General features: G+C 36.4%; 5 protein-coding genes across 6 annotated transcripts; 3 read left to right on the top strand and 2 right to left on the bottom strand.

Moving 5' to 3' along the window:
• Positions 1-5,792: 5,792 nt before the first annotated feature.
• Positions 5,793-7,764, bottom strand: LOC114723278 (outer envelope pore protein 21, chloroplastic). The gene is made up of 5 exons (XM_028909463.1): positions 7,584-7,764; positions 7,334-7,408; positions 7,048-7,200; positions 6,866-6,964; positions 5,793-6,359 (listed from the first exon to the last, which is right to left on the bottom strand). The coding sequence occupies exons 1-5, from the start codon at positions 7,674-7,676 to the stop codon at positions 6,276-6,278; spliced, it is 504 nt and encodes a 167-aa protein (XP_028765296.1). The 5' UTR covers positions 7,677-7,764; the 3' UTR covers positions 5,793-6,275.
• A 1,544-nt stretch (positions 7,765-9,308) lies between these two features.
• On the bottom strand, positions 9,309-10,964 carry LOC114723256 (peptidyl-prolyl cis-trans isomerase FKBP18, chloroplastic). Its single transcript, XM_028909435.1, has 6 exons — positions 10,695-10,964; positions 10,351-10,421; positions 10,175-10,261; positions 9,942-10,091; positions 9,797-9,856; positions 9,309-9,691 (listed from the first exon to the last, which is right to left on the bottom strand). Exons 1-6 carry the CDS (start codon positions 10,957-10,959, stop codon positions 9,632-9,634), a joined length of 693 nt encoding a protein of 230 aa, XP_028765268.1. The 5' UTR covers positions 10,960-10,964; the 3' UTR covers positions 9,309-9,631.
• A 1,377-nt stretch (positions 10,965-12,341) lies between these two features.
• On the top strand, positions 12,342-17,465 carry LOC114723265 (uncharacterized). Of its 2 annotated transcripts, none has more exons than XM_028909451.1 (5): positions 12,342-12,477; positions 13,519-13,651; positions 16,060-16,153; positions 16,572-16,658; positions 16,955-17,465. In XM_028909451.1, exons 1-5 carry the CDS (start codon positions 12,417-12,419, stop codon positions 17,084-17,086), a joined length of 507 nt encoding a protein of 168 aa, XP_028765284.1. In that variant the 5' UTR covers positions 12,342-12,416; the 3' UTR covers positions 17,087-17,465. The 2 variants fall into 2 exon arrangements, with proteins under 2 accessions (XP_028765284.1, XP_028765277.1); XM_028909444.1 differs by having other exon boundaries at positions 16,057-16,153.
• A 1,579-nt stretch (positions 17,466-19,044) lies between these two features.
• On the top strand, positions 19,045-21,325 carry LOC114723248 (glyceraldehyde-3-phosphate dehydrogenase B, chloroplastic). The gene is made up of 7 exons (XM_028909424.1): positions 19,045-19,210; positions 19,293-19,406; positions 19,569-19,730; positions 19,818-19,985; positions 20,118-20,278; positions 20,362-20,423; positions 20,525-21,325. The coding sequence occupies exons 1-7, from the start codon at positions 19,109-19,111 to the stop codon at positions 21,118-21,120; spliced, it is 1,365 nt and encodes a 454-aa protein (XP_028765257.1). The 5' UTR covers positions 19,045-19,108; the 3' UTR covers positions 21,121-21,325.
• Positions 21,326-22,015: 690 nt separating this feature from the next.
• On the top strand, positions 22,016-25,290 carry LOC114723281 (F-box/kelch-repeat protein At5g42350-like). The gene is given in 8 exon segments (XM_028909477.1): positions 22,016-22,197; positions 22,713-23,068; positions 23,070-23,748; positions 24,134-24,573; positions 24,576-24,629; positions 24,631-24,750; positions 24,752-24,877; positions 24,879-25,290. Coding segments are annotated over 7 exon segments (1,740 nt in total). The 5' UTR covers positions 22,016-22,197; positions 22,713-22,798; the 3' UTR covers positions 24,930-25,290.
• Positions 25,291-25,440: the final 150 nt, after the last annotated feature.

Genomic DNA, 25,440 nt, shown 5'->3' with positions numbered 1-25,440 from the left:
TTGTCAAAACAAGATTTAGTGAGTGCTTGTATGCGGCAGTAATGACGTGAATTCGCATGCCTTAACAAATTTCCGAGCATAGCATGCTCATCCCCCAAATGATGTTGTTTGGGGGATGAGATGAGATGAATCCTTCCTTTTTTTTTTAATTTTATTTTTTATTTATTTAGATTAATTTGTATCTAGTACTTTAAAATATTTTTTTAGTAACACTCAGCATTTTAAATTAATTAAGTTTTAGGATATTTACTATCTTGAAATATTTTTATAGTAACACTCAATATTGTAGATTAATTATTTTTTAGTGAATAAGTAACTTTCAATAGCACCCAATGTTTGAATTAATTAATTTTAATATATTCAGTATCGTAAAATATTTTTTCATTAACACTAAGTATTCTGGAAAATTAACTAATTTAGGATACAAAGTGTTAAGTGTTAATAGAAATTAGTTTTTTTTTTTTTTTTTGAGAGAGAGAGAGGGGATATCTTATCTCATTCTCCAAATCATGCCGTGCTCAGAGATTCGCCAGGTACGGCGTGCGAACGACGGTCCTGTTAGATTGGCCCCCCCGGGGGGGGGGGGGGAAGGAAAGCACTTATAGCTAGTGTTATGTGGCCGTGGCCCCCAAAGGAAGGAATAAGTTAATAGACCTCGGTTGCCTCATGGTTTGCTGGAGACACACAGATGACCACCGCGCAATTCTTTGTCATTAAAACCTGCTTCATCTTCAACCTGCGTCTGCCCAAATTTCTTGATTAACCCTTGGATAAGGGGAAAATGGTTATGGGATTTCCATGATGAGCGGATTGGGGATTTTCGCTTTCAATGCTTCTTATCCCGGCGTCGGGTCCGCTCTGGAGGGGATCAAAGTCTCGGTCATTCCCATTATTGTAATCTCACCGCAATAACCCTCTGCTTCTTCCATTGCTTCCAAAGATGAACTGGGGTAGTGACACAAGAACCGACTAACTAGTCAATCACAGTATCTAACGAATTGAAGATGAAGATCCTGAATTCAGTCGAAAGATCTACTTGCTAATGAAATATTACACCAACATCACACCCGGTTTCCCACCCTAATTCTAGTCAAATTAAACTACTGTAGTTATAAATTTCTAAAAATGTACACGCAAACCATCAACTCCTTCTTCCTGCAGAAATTCCCAGAAGGCTATGGGAGAAACCTATTTGATACCATCCACTCTGACCTGCGGTTCAGCCAGCGAGCTGGAATTGTCCTGGAATCCACCACACTTGTCGCACCCGCTAACCGACAGAATCTGACGGCGATGAGGCCTAAAACGCAGATAAGAGCGCATAGGAGAGCGGCGAGGAGGTGGCGGAAATCGTAGTGGAGGGACCAGTAATAGGGCGCTGAGTCGGTGGAGGAGTGTGGCTCGCTTCTCCAGGGGGAAGTCATGTAGCATGTGCGATTTTGGATAATAATTTGTTTTTAATTTAATTTTTAGAATAGAATAATTGGGTAAAAATTAGACTAATTGATGTGATTTATATTTTGATTGAGTTTTATAAAAGTTAATTTGTAAACTAAAAAAATTATTTGAATTATAATTAAATAATTAAGTTTAGTATATCAAATAATAAAAATAGGTATGACTTTTATTAAATAATAAAAAATAATTAAAAATATAAATTTACAAAATATAATAATTGTAAATTATTATAATAAACAAAATTTATATTTAATAAATAAAATATATTTAAATTAGAAATCATAGTGATGCAAAAATTTTTAAACCAGATAATATTATATAATTAATTAGATGATACACTCTGTATAATTTATGTTAATATAAAATTAAAAATAAAATTAAAAATATTATAAAAACTGTTACAAATTATTTTAGTTTAAAAAAATATTAAAAATAAATAACTAAAAACTGATTAGAAAGCATAAAGTATGTAAAGAGAGAAGAGTAAAAACAATATAAACATAAGAGCAAAAATATCTTTTAATTCTAAAAATCTGTTTTTACATAGAGTAAGTAATAAATAAATTTTATGTGCTTTTACAAATTACAATCATATTTAAGAAAACAGTAGTTCTGTTTGCGTGAGCGTTTTAACACTTATTATGCATGCTTTGAAGTGATAAGTACGATTGGCTTTTCAATGGATGTTTGATTTAGCTCTCAACCATCTTACTTATAACTAAAAGTTACAATTTTTAAGAAGTTAGATCTTTCTACTTATACAAAATCATGCTTTTAAGGCGACTTTGGTCGGCCGAACGAGAGGAGAGAAGAGCTAATCTTCTTTTTCCAGCCAAAGCAACTTGTCAGTGCACTCAACATTGTTATCACGTTACTATAAATTTTAATTTAAATATATTTTATTTATTAAATTTAAAATTAACTTTTTTCTATTAAAATAATTTAAAAATATTATATTATGTAAATTGATAATTTTGTATTTTTTATTATTTAATAAAAGTCATATTTATTTTAGTAATTTTATAAACTAAACTTGCTTATTCATTCATAATCCAAACAACTTTTACTTTTACCTAATCTAACTTTTTTAAAAGCCAATCGAAACATAAATTTAATTACGCAATCTAACTTTTTCAAAAGCTAAGTTAAAAATAAACTATTTTTTCTATCGTTACTCTAAACGGGCACAGTTTTTAACCTGTAAGTCAGAGTAATCAAAAATTATTACAAACAGCTTTCAAATCTACCAATTAACTTGTGATACCCATAAGTTACTTTTTTGCCCGCCGAAATACCTTACCAAACAGGTACTAAACAGCCACTAATCAAGGGTGTGTTTAGGATAGGATAATGTGATTTATGTTTGGATTGGATTTTGAAAAAAAGTCAGTTTGAGAAGCTGAAACTTGTTTGGATGATAAATATAAAAGTAAGTTTGGATGTAAAATGACTTAAAAGGACATAAATTTTATTAAATAGTACATATCTAATATTAGATATATATAATGTGACTATTTTTTAAGGAGTAAGGAAAATAAAAATTATTAAAAGTAAATAAATTTAATTTATTATTAGAAAGAAGTTATATATATAATGTAATCATTTTAAATGAAGTAATGAAAATAAAATTATTAAAAATAAGGAAATTTAATTTATTGTTATAAAGAAATTATATATATAAATCATGAGAAACAAAATGGATTATAGTCTTATATTTAAGATCAAAATAAAAATCAAATAAGATCTTATATTAAAAACTGAAGATAGTATTAAAACCCACCTCAAGTGGCTAGGTTGGGAAAAAAAAACACACATCATGCACAAAGTATTCTCTCTCATCCCTCACTCATAGACCCACCTATCCAAACTTGTTGCGGAGAAGTTAGAAGCAATGAATTTTAGTTTTTGGAAAAAAGCTTTTTTTAGATATAAGCCCATCTACCAACATCATCATTCCAAACATGACATTTAAACAAAAAATTGCTTTTTTCATCGTTTTCCGTTAGAGAAGTTGATTTGGGTGGAATGACCGTGATGCCAAACACACTCTAAATCTTGTTTAAACACGTTTTTCGTGCTACCCATCCCATCTCTTGCGCTTTATACATCACAAATTTTCTCAACTCACAATTGTCACCTTTCTCTCGCCGGGCTTAACGTTTTCATTACTTTTGTACGAATTTTATACATGAAAGAATCCTTCAAAAACTAAGAAGGTTGGTTTAGCTAGTAAATAATCAGCACATAACTCATAAAATAGTAAATTTAAATCCCATCTTTGATACGAGAATATTGTTAGTAGACAATCTGTAAATACGTCTCTAAATATTCTTTGAATCTGCATATCCTGACTCTGATAAACAGACCTCACTCACTTGAACTTTTATTTATTAAAAAAAAATAGAATCCTTTAAAAAAAACTTAGAAATCACTAAATCTCAAGTAAAATTTTTTTATAAAAATATATTGCTTATAAGTATAATATTGTCAAAACCTATTAAAGTGTTGTTAATTTAAAATTTAGTAATTTTAAGCCCCTTTTTATCAATTTTTTTTTCACATTTCATGCTTTTCATTTTTTTATTAAAGAAATCGTACGAACAGAATAAATTTTAAGATAAAGTATGTTGTTTGAGTTTTTTTAATTACATGTTTAAGCTTCAAATATCCATGGGGTGACAAGTTATAAATGGTTAAAAAAAAGTTATAAAATAGGAAAAATTCCACAAAAAAACCCTTGGAATATAAGAAATTTCAGATTGGGTTCTGAAATTGTGTAAATGACAGAAATGATTAATAACTCAATCTATCATTTGTAAAATCAAGAGAAATTGACAACTTTGTCCTCATTTGTATTCATTCACTATAATGATTTAAGGAATTACTATAAGGGTTTCGACGTTACCTAGATTCGTGTAAAGAATAACTACTCACTTTTTCGTAGTCAAGTGCCTTGTTGTTAACTACAACTAATCATGTAATCAATAAAATAATATAAGCGTTACTTAGATTCGTGTAGAAAATAACTACTCACTTTTTCGTAGTCAGATACCTTGTTATCAACTACAACTAATCATGTAATCACTAGAACAGTGTAAGCTTTACCTATATTTGTTTAGAGAATAACTACTCATTTTTGTTTAGCCAAGACAAAGTTGTCAATTTTTCTTGATTTTACAAATGACAGATTAGATCATTGACCCTTTCTATCATTTACACAATTCCAGAACTTGATCTGAAATTTCATATATTTCAAGGGCTTTTTCTGGGATTTTCCCTATAAAATAGTAGGCAAAAAAAAAAGTTATAAAATAGAATGGCTTTGTTATCTACTCTTTTGATTCTATCTATAAAGCACTTCTAACATGTTTCACACAATCCAAAAAAAAACCTTAAAATATATTAACTTTTCATTAAAATATAACAACTTTTCAACTTTATCCCTATTTAATATATACATCTTTTAAAAAAAAATAACTATCTACATTATAATAAATGAAAAACAATTTAATACATTCATGATAAAAATTTAATAAAACAACTTACAGAACAAAAAAAAATCTTCTATCTCTCAACCTTATAGATAAGACCAGAGAAGTACATTTTATGACACCATTTTAAAATATATTTTTTTCTCATGTACTTTCTAAATTAATTTTAAATCATTAAATAACTCTTGGTACACTGAATAATATACATGAGATTACAAATTCTAGAATAAAAAATTTCTAATAAACACGAGGCAACAAATTATAAAATAGAATGACTTGTTATCCAAAGTTCTCATTTGCATTAGGTGGAATATTCTACAATAAAATAGAGCATTATTTATATTTTTAATTTGGGCAATAACAATAAAACCTACAACAGAATAAGTGATATTTATAACTTCATGTACTAATATTCTAAACCATAACATGTTTAAATCTTATGTGCGGATCACATACTTTAATACGCACCGGATAATAAATTCTAAAATAATTAGTATGAAAATAAAATAAATTATCCACTCATTAATACAATTCTGCTTCACACCCTACAGATGCTCTTACTTTTTTTGTGAAATAATCAAATTAACATTTAATCGATATTTAATTTTTATTAGCTTTTTATGATTCGTTTAGTTCAAAAGAAATGGACTGGAGGAAAAGAAGAAGAAATTCTCATCTGTTCAACTTTTTTTAAAAAAAGAAGAGAGAGAGAGAGAGAGAGTGTGACCAATTGTTCTTTAAAGATTGAGAAATTGCTCTAATTTTGACAAGATTCTTCAAGTGATTGGTGACCTTTTAATATTAACAACTTGTTTTTAGAATTTTGAAAAGTCATAGTTCAAATACTGAGAAGTTGTGATTCAAATTAAAAAAAAAAAAAATCCAAAGTGTTATTTGAATACTCCTATTCCTAATATTTTGACAACTTCACTGTAGGGTGTCGACAAGTGTTTATGATATGGCTGGGAATTTTGCTCTATATAGCTAAATCACATAGTTCAATAGTAACCAACGTTATGGTGAATCAAGGAATTATGAGTCTAAATCTTCTCTTAGCCACCTTAAAATACTTGTCTAGTTCCAGGCATCAAAGCTCCAGTAATAGTCTAACCACCAGCACCAACCACCTTGCTCCGACAGCGGCACTGACGATGGTGGTGGGGGCGGACCCCTTTTTTTGTCTAGCCGCCATCGAATTTAGAAGGTTAAAGGGGAAAGAAAAAAAAAAGAGAAAAGAATACCAGTTTCCAACAGTCACCTCTGTTTTCTTTTTTTGGCCATGGTTTCAACAGTCACCTATTTGCACCAAAATGCTCTCCGGCCTTCTCACAAATCAAATCTCACGTTCCATCTACCTTTATAGTCGACGTTAATAACCCAATTGTTCTCCCTGATCTGCATATAGGGAACCTGGTACAATATTTTTGAAGACAGACAATGTGAAACATCAAGAGGAAGGAAACACGAAGAAATAACTGCAAAACAAAAAAGTTCTGAACAGAAAAATCAGTATCAGAATAGTTGGACAAAGGGACTAGACAATCAAAATGCAAATAGTTGCGATGCGACTTAACAGTCCTTCAGCAACCTTACTTCTCCAACAAATCGGCATATTTATTTAGTATCTAAAAACTTTCATAACTGTCATCACAAAGCTCCACCGACTCCAGCTCATAGAAACCGACAGCGTGATATCATGATAAAGTGAGATCGAAAGTGAATCGGCCTCTTATCCCGTACCGAGACTCTACTATCATGATGGAGGCCGACTAATTCATTAAAACTTCACTTTTAAAAGAACTCCCACCAATTCCGTTAATTAATATCTCCACCCGAAAACAGATAAAGATTTGCATAATCCAGCAGAACAGTTGGCTTCAGCATAATTTGGTGGCTCAACAAGGCTAGGCTTATACCTGTTCAAGGACCTCGTAGCCAACTCTGAGTCTAACATCTTGATCCTTCTGAAAATTGAATATGCTCCACGAAAACTCAGCTGCTCCTTTGGACTTCCTCTGCAAACAAATCAAGGAACCTTTGCTCCGCAAGTCAACTTAAAATTACATTGAAGCATTTTGGCTCAGATGAGACCACATACCTCTTTAAACTCTTTACCAACATCAGATCGTCCCTTAATATTAAAGCTCAGGAATCCATCACCTGTCACAGGGAATGTTTTCTTTCCACGCACGCTGTACCATAACTTGTCATATTTATCGTACAGCAATCCTACACCAAGGGTTGCTGATAACTACAATTGATTGCCAAAAGTATCAGTGGGAAGAACAAAGCATCCACAAAAAGCGGGAAAGAATGACGAAGGGGGAAAATGAGGAGTAATATATACTAGTGTAAACATATAACCCAAAAAAATTCAGGCATACATCAGGGTAAATATGTTTTATCCAGGCACTAAAATAACATGGACGTCCGAATTTAGTATCCAGCCCTCCATGCACCTGACATAAAAAAGAATGCAAGCAACAGGGTAAGGCAGAGAATTCCATACACTTGGGAGCAGTCCTATTACAAGGAACTAAAAAGTGTTTTTTTTTTAAAAAAAAAAAATTCCATCCTCTATATTCGAGAACGCGTGCAAACGGGAAAGAAGTAGAGAGGAGACGAAAGCGAAACCTGCAAGTGGGTATTGGAGTCAATGGGGAAAGCTTGCTTGGCGTGGATTCTTAAGGTTTTGGAATCGGCCCCATATCTGAGAGAAGTCTCCATGGTCGAAGCGAAGGAAACGAACCCTTCAATTTACGCGACGGATGAATAGATAACCCTAAGTAGTCCCCCCTAGAAGAGGAGAAGAAGCACTTTTGTGGCTGTTGCTTGCGGTTGCTAGTACTTGCTTCGCTCCGCCTATCCACCGCTACCCAACGGCCTAGGCTCCCTCTGATGTATGGGCCGCCTCATCAGCCCAAGAATGATACCACGTTTTTTATTTATTTAATACTACCTCCCCTTTTTTTATATGAAAATTAGTTGATTAATTTAAATAGATTAAAAAAATTAGTTAAGTTAATTATTTATAATACTATTTCGGTATTTAATATAAGAGCTTGTTTAAATTTTATTTTGATTCTAAATATAGGACCCTAATTCACTTTGTGTCTCGTATTTATCAATTTTTTTCAATATAGTTCTTATAATAATTATAATTCTAGCCAGTATACTTGATTAGCAAAGATATTTTTAAAAAATATAATACATATTCATTACAAATAAATAACTTAATTAATTTCATTAATTTACTCAAATTAGTCAATTGGCTCTTACATTAATGACCAGAGATAGTAAATAAGTATTGTCTCTCTTAAAATATTCTTGCTAGAACTATCATTTGATGAAATATTTAATATATACAACTACTACAATAGCTATTTTAAATAAATAAATAAATATGAAAGACAAAATAGATTAGTTTCTTATATTTAAGATCAAATTGAGAGCCAACATAGCTCTTATATATATACTAATTATAAGACCCAATTGACTTATTTGAGGAGATTAAGGAAGTAAGTTAAGTTGGTTATTTATAATAAATAAGTGTTGTTATTCCTAAAATATCCTTGCTAATTAAGTATATTGGCTAAAACTATCATTATTAGAAGGATTATCTTGGAAAAAATACATAATATAAGAGAGAAAATGGATTGGGTCTTATAATTAGGACCAAATAAAAAGTCAAATTGTGTCTTATAATAAGGACCGGAGGAGTATTAAGGATTGAAGTAGTATTCATTTATAATTAAAGTATTTCTTATTATTCCGCCACACCCGTGAGAATCTTATTATTCATTGGAGAGAGATTTTTAAGTGCAAGATAGCATATGCTTAAAAAAAAATTAATACTAGTGCATGAAAAAACTATGAAAATAAAGCGATGAGATAAATTAACTCCAAAAATTCCTTGAAAGCAAAACTACACCAAAATTCATTTTAGGATATAAGTGTTACTGAAAAATATTTTAAAGTATGCATCATAAGCTTAAATTTGAAGGTCCAACTTAATCATCACTTCAAGAGCTCGGAAAAAGTTAAAAAATGCATTGTTTTTAAAAATATAAGGGTAAAATTTCTATTTAAAAAAATACAGTTCTTAAAAATTTAAGAGCAAAATTGCAGGGCAAGTTATTTTAGAATAACAAGTACTATTAAAAAAAATATATGCAACCCTGGTATGAAACATATAAAATTATATTATTAATATGACTCATAATAAATCAGACAATTATATATGGTATAGATATAATTAAAAGAAGGGCTACATATCGATCAGATTAAGCTCTTCAAATGCACGTATCCATATGTCATATTTTTAAAATATTAATATTTAGTAATATTTAATTATAAATCTTGAAACAAAACGTACAGCAACAAATAGCTGTTGGCTTGTTGCACATATTTCCGAAACCAAGATGATCCCGTAACAATCACAAAAGTAACAAAGCATGATGGCCCGCAGTTCTCTGACAGATGCATGGGCCTAAGGACAAATGTCAAACAACAATAGCAATCACAATTACAATCGTGATCCCCAGAGAATGGAGGCTCATGTTTTCAGACACTCTCTCCGATCAACTTCCCACGAGAAGGAGGGGGCAAAAGCGTCGGTGCATCACAAGGGCAGAGACTAATCAAGATGTCTATCAAAGTTATTTCGGGGAATCAAATCGATATCACTTTTCAGTCGGCACTACTTGCAAAAGTTCAATATTGAGTTGAAACGTAGCTCCGGGCTGCAATAACAGTAACGAATGTAATCAAAGGTTGATGCCGTGATAACAGCAGTCAATAATACACAATTAACAGAGTAGAGATGGACAAAGAAACGAGGGCTTCACCGGAATCTCATTCATTCCCTTTTGGCCGTATCCCTTGTCCGGAGTAACAATCACAGTTCGCTGCAAGCATTCAAACAGAACACGTTCAAATATAATTGACAGGTGTATCGGTGGCAACAAGATAATTAAGGATTGTCCGCAACACCTTTCCGCCCGTTCGCATCCCTTCCGTGACGGAATACAAAGCAGGTGGAGGCTTCGGTGCTGCTTGTGCCGAGAATAGACCATTTGGGTTGTCTACAAACTCGCGTTTCCGTTCCTTTCCGGGCGGAGATCCCACCGCAAACTCGTAAGGCTTTTAATAGCACAAATAATGCGTTAGCGCATTTGGCTCGCCCCACTGAAACCCCGCGCAACACCGAGTTAAAAGAACTGAACCTGAGCTATAATACGATTCCCAGCTAGAAGTTTAGATTCTCTGCTCGATACAGCTGTAATTCCACGATAAATGCAGTCAAAGTGTACCTGTCAGAAGAAGCCTATAGTCAATTAAGAGGCGGAAAAAAGAAGAAGAAAGAACACCAAAATTATTACAGCATGTTCCCCATCCTGACCCGAACAGTTGATCCTTTCTCAGCTATTGGACCCTTTCCCGCAATCAAATCATAGTATTTCAATCCATCAGCTGAATGAAACATCACAAACATCAAACATTAGCGGAAAAGATCGCAGTGACGAACGCACTTTCCAGATCTACAAAAATAAAAGCAGATTGAAACTCAGTCAACATAAAAAGGGAGGGGAAGGGACTGGTGATGAGTATTGAATTGCACATCAGGAACAGCCAATCCATCTCAATCATGTGGCCACCAGAAACATATAGAACCCTGGTCGGTGGGGAACTATCAAAGAATGACGAAAAAATGAAAAGAAAGAGAAATGAATGGCTGAACTTAACGGGAAGTCAGATAGTCTTGAATGGGGATGGTGGAGTTGAAACGTCTGTCACGGGCGAGGACAGGAGGAGGAGAGAGGCATGGGAAGGGGAAAGGGAGGGCAGAAATGAGAAGCGCGGTGGATGATCTTCTGGAGAATTGGCGAGAGTTGTCGGGGAGGAGTGGAAGCACGGGAGCCGCATATTCAGAGTAGGTGCGTTTTATGATGGAGAAGCTGCAACTGCAGGAGGAGCACCAAGTCGCCATCCTCATCCGCTCGCTTTTCATGGACGCCCACCGCCATCCGGCTTTTCAACCCCTCAAATCCCATCCATTTCTGTTTTGGGAAAATTATACTATAAGACCCAGATAAAATTAATATTTAGCCAAAAGGCAATAAAATTGTAATTATTTAAAAGGATTTTACTAAATTCCTCGCAGCCAAACTCCCCTACATTCTCTCTTTTCCGTTCTTTCTCGTCGGAGCATAAGCATCCTCCCTTCTAAATTCCATCCTTCTCTAACTATTACTATCTTCTTGTTATTTTTCTCAATTGATTGGTTATTGTCTTGGTTTGGTAGAGTATCATATGGTCTAATATCTAAAGTCGGGAAAATTATGAACACTTTCTTTATAGTCTTTCTGACCTCCATGGGGTGGCCCCGCAAATGTTTTCGAATGTTGAAGGGCAACATTAAACTATAGAAGTTTGAAATATCATGTGCTCATACGAGCTACCTGTCTAGGAAAACTACACATATAAAAGAATGGATCGACACAAAGTTGGATTCCACGCGTTAAATAAGCTGTGTCATCATGATTCGTGGAAGTATCTTTGCGATGCTGCATAGATGGATGCTTGCAGCTGATGCAGATCAATAGACATTTTTAATAAGTAATTACATGGGAGAAGATGGTTGCATCGTGTGCAATGGCCAACCTGAAAGCATGCCACAATAACTGGTCAAAACTTTTTGATAATCTCGTATATTGTGCAACCGCACACACGCCAAAGATATAAAATAGGAAAAATTGTAATGAGGTCCCAAGTAAGGAAAACAACTGAAAAACAAATTCTAGAGGTTGTCATTTACACTTTAGGACTTGTCATTATAGGCTGTTCAAGTTGTTATTGGGATTTTTTAATAATTATTTCTCTTCTATAAAACTTAATTGTAATTCTCCCTATAAAATACGGGATATTTGAATGGAATCAAAATCATAATTTTAAAAGTGTTTTTATGATATATGAAATAAATATACGAAGGATTTTATCTAAATTTACAGAAAAGTGCTTTTTAAAAACACTTCTGAGATGGTGTTTGGGTAAGAACAAATCCATGGTTTCAGAAGTGCTTTTACGATATACGAAGTAAATATGTGGAGGAATTTGTCTCGATTTGTAAAAAAAATACTTCTAAAAAGTACTTCTGGATTAACCAAAGACCTCGTGGTACTTCTCAAATACGGAATTTTTTTTCTAACCACAAGCGGCAGTCATGGGACAGAGCTGCTGATGTGTTTCAAACAAATAAAAAGTATGAGCTCAGCAATTAAGTCTATCCGCCACCTACCCGCTGTGACTGTTGCAATTGCCGCTTAGGTTTCATCCATACCCAAACGACAACCTTAAAAAAAAAAAAAAATCTGGGCCGCTCTTTACCCCCCCCCCCAGGCGCTAATCGTCTCTCAACCTATCCTAGTTTCTTTCCCCAGTTCCCCTTTATCTTTTCCGGTTTCGACAATGGCTTCTGTTTCGGGCTCCGTCCTTCTAAGAAAAAGTTCTCCAATTCATCATGCATTCGGTAACATCTCTCACCATTAGTTACTTGTTCGAGGATTTCATTTCCATATTCGGTCCCCATCTCCTGTCTGCTGTTTTCATGGCTTTATTGGATGATCAAAAATTTTATTTCGGGCACATTACCCTGATTTCGTTGCCACTTGAACCGTCTAAGAACATGGATGTTTTACTCCGCAAAATTACGAAAGAATTATGCATTTGAAACCGCTCCGCCATCCCTCTCTCGATGTATGCTGAGTTCGAGTTACTAGCATTAAAAGTTGCTCAATTTATTCCTTTTAGCGACATTGTTCAGATCGGAAAAGTGTTCTTCTCTCTTTTAGGACCATCTACTCTTTTTCTGTATATCAATGCCCTTGGGACCTCCCAGGGGTTGGTTTCTAAACATTCGGTTTAATACCGTCCGAGGCTGTGTGATAAGTGAATGTCATATTCCCGCTCAGTTGGGTTCATACACAAAGGGCCGAGGGAAAGAGGGGATGGGCGAAGACACTCAAGTCGACCTGATTATGGGCAAAACGTCCTGATTTTCGCCCTTTTTAACATCCCAAAGGCGCAGTTTAGCAAATTTCTATGCAAAATAAAATCGTGAGCCACAATTGAGTCTACAATCAAGTTCGTAGAGATGTTGACTACTACTAATACTGAGAAAACCGGTGGTAGTATTAAATACCAATATTTTTTCAGTATGTCACAAAGATAGACGACTAACAATAGTGGTTGATATCATCATCTGATTATAAATCTTTCAAGTCAGAGTATCTCGTTTCCTTCAAGTGATTCCATGTGTTTTAGATTGAATGGAGCACTACCCTCTGGACAAGTAAATATTTCCTACAAGACCAACTTAAAAAGTTTTCCTCCTGAAAAAAAAAAATCGGGGTCTGAGTGTTTGTTTAAATCAAAGCTAGCATATGAAATTACGAATAGCTCTTTGTCAATTTTTACGCCCTCCCTTTTTCAGTTTTCGCTTGTGCTTTCCTTTTATCGAGAAAGCTTGTTTTCTGCTAACTTATTCTAATATTGGCAAAACTTTTGCCAGAATCACGCTTAAATGAGCTGGATTACTGTCGAGCAAAGATAAAACCTTCCGGATTGTCTTTGAATTTAAATCATCCCGGGAGGCTGCAGCTATCGTTAACCAGAAGGCCTGTGAAAATTCAAGCTGCTTATAGGTATTCTTTCTGATTTGACTCATATGGTTCAGCACTTTGTAGTTTGTTTTTGAATGAATTAATAGTTGATAAGGGTTTAAAATCTTAATTATTTACTCCCTCAGTTCTTAGTACAAGACACCTTCTAAAATCCATCCATGCATTCAATACCGTGTCTCAACATTTGAAGTGTTGATATTTGAAAAGTGCGGAAATTGTGCCCTTTATTTGTCCAACGCTCATCAAAATGACCCTACTTCAAATTCCCTCAGGGCACTATATATATATATATCATGTAGGAAGTCTATGTGTCAGTATATGTGCTTCTTTGGTCTTAACACTCATTCTTTGATGCATAAGCATCAGAAGCTGGAATTGAGAAATAGGTAGTGCTTGTTAGTTGATTGGAGGGGCATAAAGACCGGAAAATTGCAAAGAAACTCCATAATGTGTTATCTGCCTAACAATGGCACCCATTGCATATTTGGCTTCCGATAGAGCCCTCTAGTCTAATGAGCTTGTTGCAAATCAGGAAAACCACAAATAGGCTACAAAAGACGTGCAACTGATATTATTCGTATTACTGAATAATAAAGTCAGATTACAAAGGAAATAAACAAGTAATAACACAAAATACACAGCATAAAACACAGAATATAAGCCACTGGACTTTCGAGAGGCCAGTACTCTCCCAAAGACACTTTCCCTCCCCAAAATATTGGACTCCCCTCTCTCTGGACCAAAGGGATGATTTAAAGACCCAAAAAGTGACTCTTACAGTCCCCAACTTAGCCCTCTCCTAGACTTTGACTACAGCAACCTGAATACTTGATAGCTGCCCTGCTCTATTTCTTTCTCCGAAGTAGCAGGAATCTCCAAGTCAAAGTTCTGACCAGCAGAAAGTGGTTTTCCTTTTTCATTCATCTCCTTAAGTTTCCTTTTGCATATCTGGCCAACAAAAGCAATTCTATCAGTTTTATTTTCTTACTTTTCTATATTGATTAGTAATAGTGAGTCCACAGCTTGCTTTCCTGTGCCCTTGTGGTTTCCGGCTATCCTTCTAAACCTTAAGGCGCGAGTTCGAGCGCTGGCATCCAAAAAAAAAAAAAAAAGTAATAGTGAGTCCACATTACATGCTCATCGAATCGATGAGCATGAGGTTCCCAACTACTAAATGTGTTTTTCTGATAAATGAGAAAAATCTTAACCATTGATCTCACTCTAATCTCAGCCGTAGGTTGTTCCAAATATTTTTATTCTCTAAAAGCTTGCACAGTTTGAGGGGTTCAGTGGGTTTTTATGTGCGAGCGGATGGAAGAGCTTAATGTAATAATAGAACGAAGCTGGATAGTGCTTCCATTTGAAACTATTGTTCTTTACTTCATTATTTTGCTGCTTCCATATTTTTTGATTGCTACCATTTGAACAATGAATGTATGATGAGGTATTTAAATCCGCGAATACCACTTCAAATAATATTTGCTCAAAAGCTGCCATTTTTTCTACTGTTGTCTGTTCTTTTTTCTTTGATCTGATTACGGATTAATTGATCCTATCTTATCAATTTATTCAAGTGCTACTCATTTTATAATCTTCATACTGCTTCTCTTCATTATACCCTTCCCTGAGATTCAATTGACTTGTAGCTAAATATTGTCTCGCCTTAGTTAGTTCTTTTACTTGGAAAACTAAATATGGAAAAGAAGCCACAATTGGGGCAAAGGGGCTGGAAGTGGCAGGAGATGAGGCTGGTTTTAGTGGCGAACCAGCAGCAAAAGAGACCATGCCGGAGCCATCAGCAGCGGCGGATGCATCTGGTGGGACTTGTGTTGCCATTATGTCAATTCCGTTTAGTGGTGACATGATGATGTCTGGAGGAGCGTCAGACTCAGACTTGGCCCATGCAGGTGGCCCTGGGGGAAGATGGTTGTTAGGAATCACTGGCGCTGGTCTTCCTTACAAACATGGGGCTTGACCTTGGTCTGAATTTGGCACATAAAAACAGGAAAACCCACTGAATCCCTCCCCAGCGCCCTTGTGCAATTTTTAGAAAGGAAGTACTTGGAACGACCGACAACTGAGATCAGATTGAGACCAACGGTTAAGATTCTTCTCAGTTATTGGAATGATGAGTTTAGTAGCTGAGCATCACGTGCTCATCGAATCGATGAGCATGCAATGTGGACTTGAGAATCGATCATGGTGTTTCATTATTTCAGCCACAACACATGCATGCTAGGTTTGAAAAGCATGCTGCATTCAAATTTTCAATATAAAATAATTATATTCTGAAGAACACAGGAAATAACACTCAGAACAACAACAAAATCCTTAATTTGAAAGAATAATCACTATGGTGGTTTCTAATGTTTTCAGCTTATTGTGTGGTATACTGTTAACCTGGGTCACTTCCGTTCTGTAATTAGTAGTGATGGAAGGCCGAGCAGTGCTAGCATTTTCGTTGGTGGATTTATCTTGGGAGGACTCATCGTTGGCACATTGGGCTGTGTGTATGCACCTCAGGTGGTATTCGTTGCTCCCTTTCGGGTCTCAATTTTCAGATTTGATTTATTCCTAAAGTCTCACTGTCTCAACACAGATTTCCAGGTGTAATTAGATAGATCATCATCCCTCTCTCGCATATTTAAAACATTATGACATTTAATTGAGGGTAGGAATGGAAAGAAAAATCAAGTGATCAACATAATGTCTGTATATTTGAATTGGAATTACTTATCCCCTCTTACTATCAAGTCAATAGAAATTAATAATCTGCAGTACAAACATAAGTTATTGGCTGTATTGACCTTTAAAATTTTTAACATAGCAGGATACTATCATTTTATTTTAAATATTTATGCTGTGGACGGATTTTTTTTTGGAGGAAAAAAAAAAAGATCTGCTTGATTGTTAGTTAATTTTTTTTTTCCCCTTTTCACAGATCAGCAAAGCACTAGCTGGTGCTGACCGAAAGGAATTAATGAGAAAATTGCCAAAATTCATATATGATGAAGAAAAGGCTTTAGAGGTAAGTCGTTAATAGGTTCTCTTGATTCCATTCCTCATGTTTGTCTGAACTCTGAAGACTGTTAAGGGCACATGTCGTAGTAGATCATGCAAGGATGCACAAGTATAGTTATTAAATTCTTATAGACTAGCATAATGCCTGTCATCTGAAAACTGGTATTTTATCTACATGTTGACTCTTATATTTGAATTTTGTTAGCAAATATTTGATGAAAATTTTCCAGTCATTGCTACTTTGAGGTTCATTATGTTATAAATATTTCATTTCACTCACAGTTTGCTTCTCTTGAGTTACAGAAAACTCGAAAAGTACTGGCTGAGAAAATTGCACAACTGAACGATGCCATTGATGATGTTTCTGCCCAGCTACGATCAGAGGAGGCCCCAAATGGGGTGGCTGTGAACTCTGAAATTGAAACTGCTACATGAGACGGTTGTTTTGCCCTGCTATGGTGCAATTGGCTATCACTCTCTTCACTAGAAGATATCTTGTTTCAAAAAATGTATCCGAATTTCTTGTGATATCTTTTAATTTCTTCTCAGTAATAAATTTAGCTGTTATTTTTAACATTTTATTGGCAGCTTGTGGCTCGGGTAAAACAGTCTTGCCCTTCACATGCCTGTGGCCGTTCTTCTGGAGATCAATGCATGCAGCATGACCGCTTTCAGGATCTCAGTTGTGTTATTTTGTTTAGAAGTTGACATGATGAGCTGATTGTATTATAAATATGAACCAGCAAATGTATTAGTAGACTGACTCTGGATTTCTATAAATAATGGATTGTATTTATCCTGGGATTATATTCAAGTTATCATACGTGCATCGAAAGGGAGCATCATAGAATCTTCAGGTTCCGAATGAAATAAACGAATAATCTTAATATGCACGAGGCACGAAACACAAATAATCCGAAGAAGCTGGAAGGACTTGAGACACAAAATAAAAATGAAACATGCGTATAATTCTTATAACTGTATTATTAGATCATTAAATTAAAACATAATAATTTTATTATTTTTTAATAATATTATGTGTTATTTATTTATAATAGATGGCTTGCCTATGATTTTACGGGTAAAAATTCCATTTATAGTAAAGTCTAGTTATTTTTAGGTTACATTAAACGCCGAAGATGTGCATTCTATTTTAGCCTAATACTACTTTCGGTAGCTAATTTAAATAGATTAAGAAAGTTAATTAAGTTATTTGTTTATAATAAATAAGTGTTATATTTCTTAAAATATTTTTACCAATCAAGTATATTAGCTACAACTAACATTATTACAAAGACTAGTTTAAAAATAAATAAATAAATATAAGAGACAATAAATTGGGGTCTTATACTTAGGATTCAAATAAAAGTTAAACTAATTTTTATATTAAGAAAAATATATAAAAAAAATCATTTGAGTTTTTAGATTTTTTATACCATACAATGATAGGTACCTTTGCCCCCCCGCCCCCCGGGTTCCTGTTCAATGTTCGTTGTCTGCTTGTTTCCTCCGCTCCAATATTCGGTTCTTAACCATACACTAACAACAAACTGTGAGAGGTAAAATTCAGGCAAACTCTTTCAACTATCAGCGATGCCCGTGCGATGAGTGCGCAGAACCCCTCGAAATTCACCAGATAATGCTTTCATCTATCAATCCAGACGAAGTGACTGTTTAGATTAGCAGTGAATAATTGTGATTTTAAATAATTATAAATTTTATAAGTAATATTGATATTGGTTAATCGTAATTCTGTTTGAATATGTTTCTTTTATAAATAACTTCTAAGAATTATGATTATTTTTGGTTTCATTTATTAAAATCACTTATTGATGAATAATTGCCAAAAAACATGAATTTAATAAATATTATCAAATATAATTATTTGGGGGGAGATTTTAGGAAGAGTGTGAGAGGATAAATTAAAAAAAATTCAGTTGATAAAAATTAATCAAAATTTTTCAAACACATAAATTGCTTCTTGGTATTTATTCTAAAAGTACAGTAAAAGAATAAATTTACGATTTGCAGAGATTTTATAAAAATAATCCAAATAAGATAAATATGCTTCATAATCACTTGTTTAGATTTAAACAAACTAATTTGATCACTCCTTACCTAACCAAACAGTCACGAATACAGAGTAAATACGTGGTGGATGGAACATTCGTAGGTCGCAATTTGTGGGTATGAGAGGAGGAGATTTTACTACTATTATTATTGGAGTATTTTGAATATAAAGCAGAGAGGGACAGTGTTTGAAAAATAAAAAAGAAAGGAGGGGTGGACAATCTGTGGCTCAAATTGTGAATTGGGACTTGTCTGTCCAAACGTGATCTTATCAGCTTATTCACCACTCATTCGCGCGAGCAGCAGCCATAGTTTTGATAAACGAAAGGAGAAAAAATAATGTGATATATTTACAGAGGAAGCCGTTGGGAAGGTATCGTTGCAGCCATGGCCACCAACGCAGCTCTTGCTTCTACCAGAATCCCCACCAACGCCAGGCTTCTTCCATCCAAGGCCTCTCACTTTTTCGCTTCTCAGTGTGCCCCCAAGGTGCTCCCACCTCCTGTACATGACTACGACTCATGCTCTTTATACGCACAGCCCTCTCACTGGGCTTCTTTTGTTTGTGCAGCGACTTGAAGTGGCTGAATTCTCTGGCCTTAGATCCACCTCATGCCTCGCCTTTGCTAGCAATGCCCCTTCCTCTTCCTTTTTTGATGTGGTTGCTGCTCAACTTACTCCCCAGGTGTTCTCGCCCTCCATTGTTCTTTCATTTCTTTGCGAAATCAGTTTTAGTTTTAGACAGAGGTTGCGGCAAGGGTTCCTCTCATGAATTTTTCATTTTCTTGGCTGGACGATAGTTCATATTGATTGATTATGGATTTGACTTGGGGAATTGGAAAAACAGAAGGGGGAACCGTGCGAGGGAAGGGCAGAAACAGTGGCGAAATTGAAGGTAGCAATCAATGGTTTTGGACGCATTGGGAGGAACTTCCTCCGCTGCTGGCATGGCCGGAAAGACTCGCCTCTCGATGTCGTCGTGGTCAACGACAGCGGGGGTGTGAAGAACGTAAGTTGTTGTTGGTTGGAATGAATTGGGTTCTGTGATACTGACCACGCAGCCACAACCTTGACGCATGTATGCCTATGTATGCAGGCTTCGCATTTGCTCAAGTATGATTCAATGCTGGGAACGTTCAAAGCTGATGTGAAAATACTTAACGATGAAACCATCACCGTGGATGGGAAGCCCATCAAGGTTGTGTCCAGCAGGGATCCTCTCAAGCTTCCTTGGGCTGAGCTTGGAATTGACATTGTCATTGAGGTATCACCTTTGCTGATGCTGGCTCCTCAACCTTGGGGGAGGCTGAGTGAGTTTTGTGTGTGTGTGTGTGTGTATGTGTAATAATAATAATAAACGCCTGGACCTGGAATATCTTCAATCTTGGGTTTGCAGGGAACGGGTGTGTTTGTGGATGGGCCTGGCGCTGGGAAACACATCCAAGCGGGGGCCAAGAAAGTGATCATCACGGCGCCTGCTAAAGGGGCTGATATTCCCACGTATGTCGTCGGGGTCAATGAACAGGATTACTCTCACGATGTCGCTGACATCATAAGGTTGGTCTCGCAATGCTCAACTTCGGGATGTACTCCTCATTTTTCACTCATCCACCGCCTTTCTTGTTTCTGATGTAATGCAGCAACGCATCCTGCACCACAAACTGTCTTGCTCCTTTCGTGAAGGTTTTGGACGAAGAGTTCGGTGAGCCTAATTAATTAGAAAGAGTAAAATTGTTGTTTGGAGGGGGGGGGGGATGAATTAGAAATGAAGACGTGATAGAGTACTTTGTGTTGGCAATGCAGGCATAGTGAAGGGAACCATGACAACGACACACTCGTACACAGGAGACCAGAGGCTATTGGATGCATCCCACAGGGACTTGAGAAGAGCAAGGGCGGCAGCACTGAACATAGTGCCGACGAGCACGGGAGCAGCGAAGGCGGTGTCGCTGGTGCTGCCAAAGCTGAAGGGGAAGCTGAACGGAATAGCACTGAGAGTGCCGACGCCGAATGTATCAGTGGTGGACCTGGTCATAAACGTAGAGAAGAAGGGCTTGTCAGCGGAAGACGTGAATGGGGCCTTCAGGAGAGCAGCGGAGGGGCCTCTGAAAGGCATATTGGAGGTGTGTGATGTACCGCTCGTGTCTGTGGACTTCCGCTGCACCGATGTTTCTTCCACCATTGACTCCTCCCTGACCATGGTCATGGGGGATGATATGGTCAAGGTGGTCGCTTGGTACGACAACGAGTGGGGCTACAGCCAGAGAGTTGTGGATTTGGCACATCTGGTGGCAGCCAAGTGGCCAGGCGCCGCCGCCTCTGCCGCTAGTGGAGACCCCTTGGAAGATTTCTGCAAGACAAGCCCCGCCGATGAGGAATGCAAGGTCTATGAAGCTTAAAACTATGTCAACAATAGCTGGATGCTGATTATTAGGGCATCCGACGCTCTTTTCTTTTGCGTTCTGTTGGTTTCTACGCATGTATCATGTCCGCGTACCCCCCCCCCCCACCACAAATGCCTATTTCTCAAGTCCAAACTACGTACACCCGCTTCTTCCTACTTCTCAGTCCGAACAAATATCATAAGGAGCTTTTCAATACGAAGCCAATAGCTTCAACGGCTCCGTGCTGCCGTTTGCCCATTTCCTTAATTCGGAAAGGCTAGGACCCACCCACCGCGACCCGACCCCACACTTGAAGCAACGGGGCTTCATTCGTCCATTACGGTTTAAACTCCTTTTCTACAAGCCCAAACTCCATGGGAAGTTCCTCAAAATTTTGCTTGTTTGCCAATTAAATTTAATAATTTATGTTTATAAATAGAGGGTAAAATTTAAAAAAAATTAAATTACTTATAAATTCTCTATATTTAATTTCTTTTATATGGTCAGGCGTAAAAACGAAGTTCTTTATATGGATCTATGTCGAATTTTCCTTTCCTTTAATACATAATAAATATGGTATTACTTTTTTTGAAAGGGCAATCTCATTGAACACTACTCCCTTGGGTTCGTAATGTAAAATGGTGCAGGATAATTATTGTAATTTTTTCACCTTCACTCCTACTCAATATAGGAGAGAGATGATAGATAATAAAAATACAACATTAAAGACAATTTTATATTTTTCAAGAGTAAAACAAAAAAATTCTATCATTTTAAAACACAATTAATAATAGTGACTAAACTTACCGGAGGAATATAAATGAACCTCAGCCATAAAGCCATTCGTATAAATACCAGTTAAATAAAGAAAATAATTACAAACGCTGGGTCGCTTTTTAGTCAGTGGTCTGACTCGCTTTACTAAATTCCAGCCCCGATCAACCAAACCACAGAATCGTTGTTTATTGGCACAGATTTTAAGCGAAGAAAACTTGTACGTCTGTTTATCAAAGATCTCTCCTTTGTTTCTCTCGTCTCAGATTCAATCGACCTTGATTTTGCGAGTACCGCTTCCGGATTCCTTAGTGCAATGTAAGTTTTTGTTTCTCCTACGTAGCTTTTCTTTTGCGTCTCAGTGAGAGGAGCGAAGTACATGATTGCGGGTTCAACAGGATATTGAGCACTTGTACGTTCATTCATTAACCGACAATTTAATCCAGAGACTCTCCATTTTTGTACGAAGCATCAATTGGAAAATTCTCCTCTGATTTGCGGATATGTGTGACTGTTCCCAGGTTTTTGCAATTAGTCTCTGTGAATTTCTTAAGCTTTATTTGAAGCATGAATGAGTTGTTTTCTTTTCTGTCTCAAAATCATGTTGATGAAATTTTGCAAGATGTCTTTATGTTCCCCGTTGAATTGCTGAGGGAATCCGAGTGATCTTTGGATCGCTAATTTGCTGTAACCTGAGTGTATTCTATCATGGCAATGGCTTCAAAACAAATGTCAATTGCTCCTTTTTTTCAAATCTGCTTCATGTTTATGTTTCTACTCTTTCGACGCTTCTCCAGTCTAACTTGTGTTTTCTTTCTCTTGATGAGTCACAGAAGGCGAGCTTGTGCACAAATCTAAATGCAAATAAAAACGTAATGATGGGGCTGTCGCATTTGCTTGTACATCATCTGTGAGCATAATGTTTTCTGAGAGATCGGCAGCTGATGAATCTCTTCGTCAAGATTTTGAGAGTTTGAGCGTTTCAAAACGTCTTGTGAGGAGTGTCAGCCAGAAGTTGAGGAAAAAGAGTAACAAAGGGGGAGGGGAAGAAGATGATACTGGAAAGGGAGTCTCTTTAAGATGTCTTACTCTGTATAGTCGAGGTGGGGGCTGCAAGGTAGGTGCAGATACGAGTGACGAATTTGGGGATTCAAACAGTAGAAGGAGGTCTAGTGCCAGTGAAGAAGGCAAAGGGATACAAACCAATTTGCGGTCCTGAAGAAACTACTGTGGATTGCTTCTCATATGGGGTGAAGGAGAAGTTTTGGAGGAAACACAACGGAAAGAATTCTGGACTTGAGGAGTCTGTCGGTAATAGTAGAATGCATATCTTTCTTCCAGATGACATTCTTGAAATGTGCTTGGTCCGGCTTCCTTTGATGAGTCTCATGAATGCCCGCCTTGTGTGCAAGAAATGGAGATCCTTGACAACCACTCCTAGGTTCCTTCAGATGAGACGGGAGGGTTCATACCAAAATCCATGGTTATTCCTTTTTGGCGCTGTTAAAGATGGCCTTTGCTCTGGTGAGATACATGCATTGGATGTGTCTCTGAATCAGTGGCATAGGATAGATGCTGATTTTCTCAAGGGAAGGTTCATGTTTTCTGTTGCCAGTATACAGGATGACATATTCATTGTTGGAGGATGTTCAAGTTTGACCAACTTTGGGAAGGTGGATAGGAGCTCATTTAAAACACACAAAGGGGTAGCAATGTTTAGTCCCTTGACAAGATCATGGCGTAAAATATCATCAATGAAATATGCTAGATCAATTCCTATACTAGGAGTGTCTGAGGTCAGTATAGATTTTTCTACTTGTCATGTTCATCAGAGTTGGCAGGATAGACGTATTCCAAGATCCCGGATAGGTGGGATTTCAGATGTCTATGAGGATCCTCATAAGCTTTCGTTGAGGCGTCAATGCAGAACTGCTGCCAATGAGAATGATGCTTTGCTTTTCTCAAGTCGAAAATCATACAAGGTCATTAGACAAAGAAATGATCATTCAAGTTCAAAAGGCAGTAAAAGATTTGTATTGATAGCTGTAGGAGGTCTGGGATCTTGGGATGAGCCTTTGGATTCTGGAGAAATCTATGATTCTGGGTCAAATAAATGGACTGAAATCCAGAGATTGCCTTCAGATTTTGGGTGTTGCTTTGTTCTGGAGTTGTTTGTGGGGGAATGTTTTAGATTTTTCTACTTGTCATGTTCATCAGAGTTGGCAGGATAGACGTATTCCAAGATCCCGGATAGGTGGGATTTCAGATGTCTATGAGGATCCTCATAAGCTTTCGTTGAGGCGTCAATGCAGAACTGCTGCCAATGAGAATGATGCTTTGCTTTTCTCAAGTCGAAAATCATACAAGGTCATTAGACAAAGAAATGATCATTCAAGTTCAAAAGGCAGTAAAAGATTTGTATTGATAGCTGTAGGAGGTCTGGGATCTTGGGATGAGCCTTTGGATTCTGGAGAAATCTATGATTCTGGGTCAAATAAATGGACTGAAATCCAGAGATTGCCTTCAGATTTTGGTGTTGCTTGTTCTGGAGTTGTTTTGTGGGGAATGTTTTATGTCTATTCTGAGACTGACAAACTTGCAGCATATAACATAGAACGTGGTTTCTGGATTGCAATTCAAACGTCTCCATTCCCACCTCGTGTACATGAATATTACCCTAAGCTCGTATCATGTAACGCGGCAGGCTTTTTGTGCTATCCGTGTCCTGGTGTGAAGGGGACGGTGAAATTTGGTCGGCGAAACAAGGCTGTTAGAAAATTATGGGAATTAGATCTCATGTATCTCACCTGGACGGAAATCTCAGTGCATCCAGATGGCCCAATGGACTGGAATGCGGTTTTTGTGGGAAGCAAAAAACCTGATTTTTGGGGTTGAAATGTTCAAAATATTTGGTCAGGTGTTGGATTTCCTTCACTGTATGCGATGTGGTCTGATAAGGCAAACTGGCCATATTTCGAGGAAGCATGTTACCCATGAAACTGGATGCTTCTTCATGCTTGACTAAATCACTGGCAGTGCTCCATCTTTGAAGTCATTTGTGGGCTTATGCGAAACAGTGGGACATTATTCTTCCCCTCAGATGTTTTTAGGATCCGATCTAATCAGTTCCTCCTACTTTTTATGTTCTGCATGAAATTGTATACGGTCAGGTCTTCAGCAAGTCTCGGTTTCAGTGTTGCTTATGTACTCTTTCTTTTTAATTCGTTTCACAGCACCACTCATAATGCTGCATCCCTGCCCAGCTTCTATTATTCCTGTTCTGGGAATAGTCATTGTGGATTGATTTTTGCCATTCTGCATGCCCTTATCTCTGTCGTGCTTACTCTGAATAATCTTGAATTTTGCAAATTAATACTACTTCCGGTCCTTAATATAAGACCTTATTTGATTTTTATTTTGATCCTAATTATAAGATCTTAATATACTTTGTTTCTCATATTTATCTTTTTTTTTAAAGATAGTTATTCTAATAATAGTAGTTCTAATCAATAGACTTGATTAGTAAGGATATTTTAGAAAAAAATAACACATATTTATTAC

This window comes from Neltuma alba, unplaced genomic scaffold, assembly GCF_004799145.2.
Source record: "Neltuma alba isolate B1F8T4 unplaced genomic scaffold, ASM479914v2 tig00002374_pilon, whole genome shotgun sequence".
Classification (NCBI taxonomy): Eukaryota; Viridiplantae; Streptophyta; class Magnoliopsida; order Fabales; family Fabaceae; genus Neltuma; species Neltuma alba.
The sequence above is the reverse complement of the archived record's forward strand: the minus strand, read 5'-3'. Positions and strand labels throughout refer to the sequence as shown.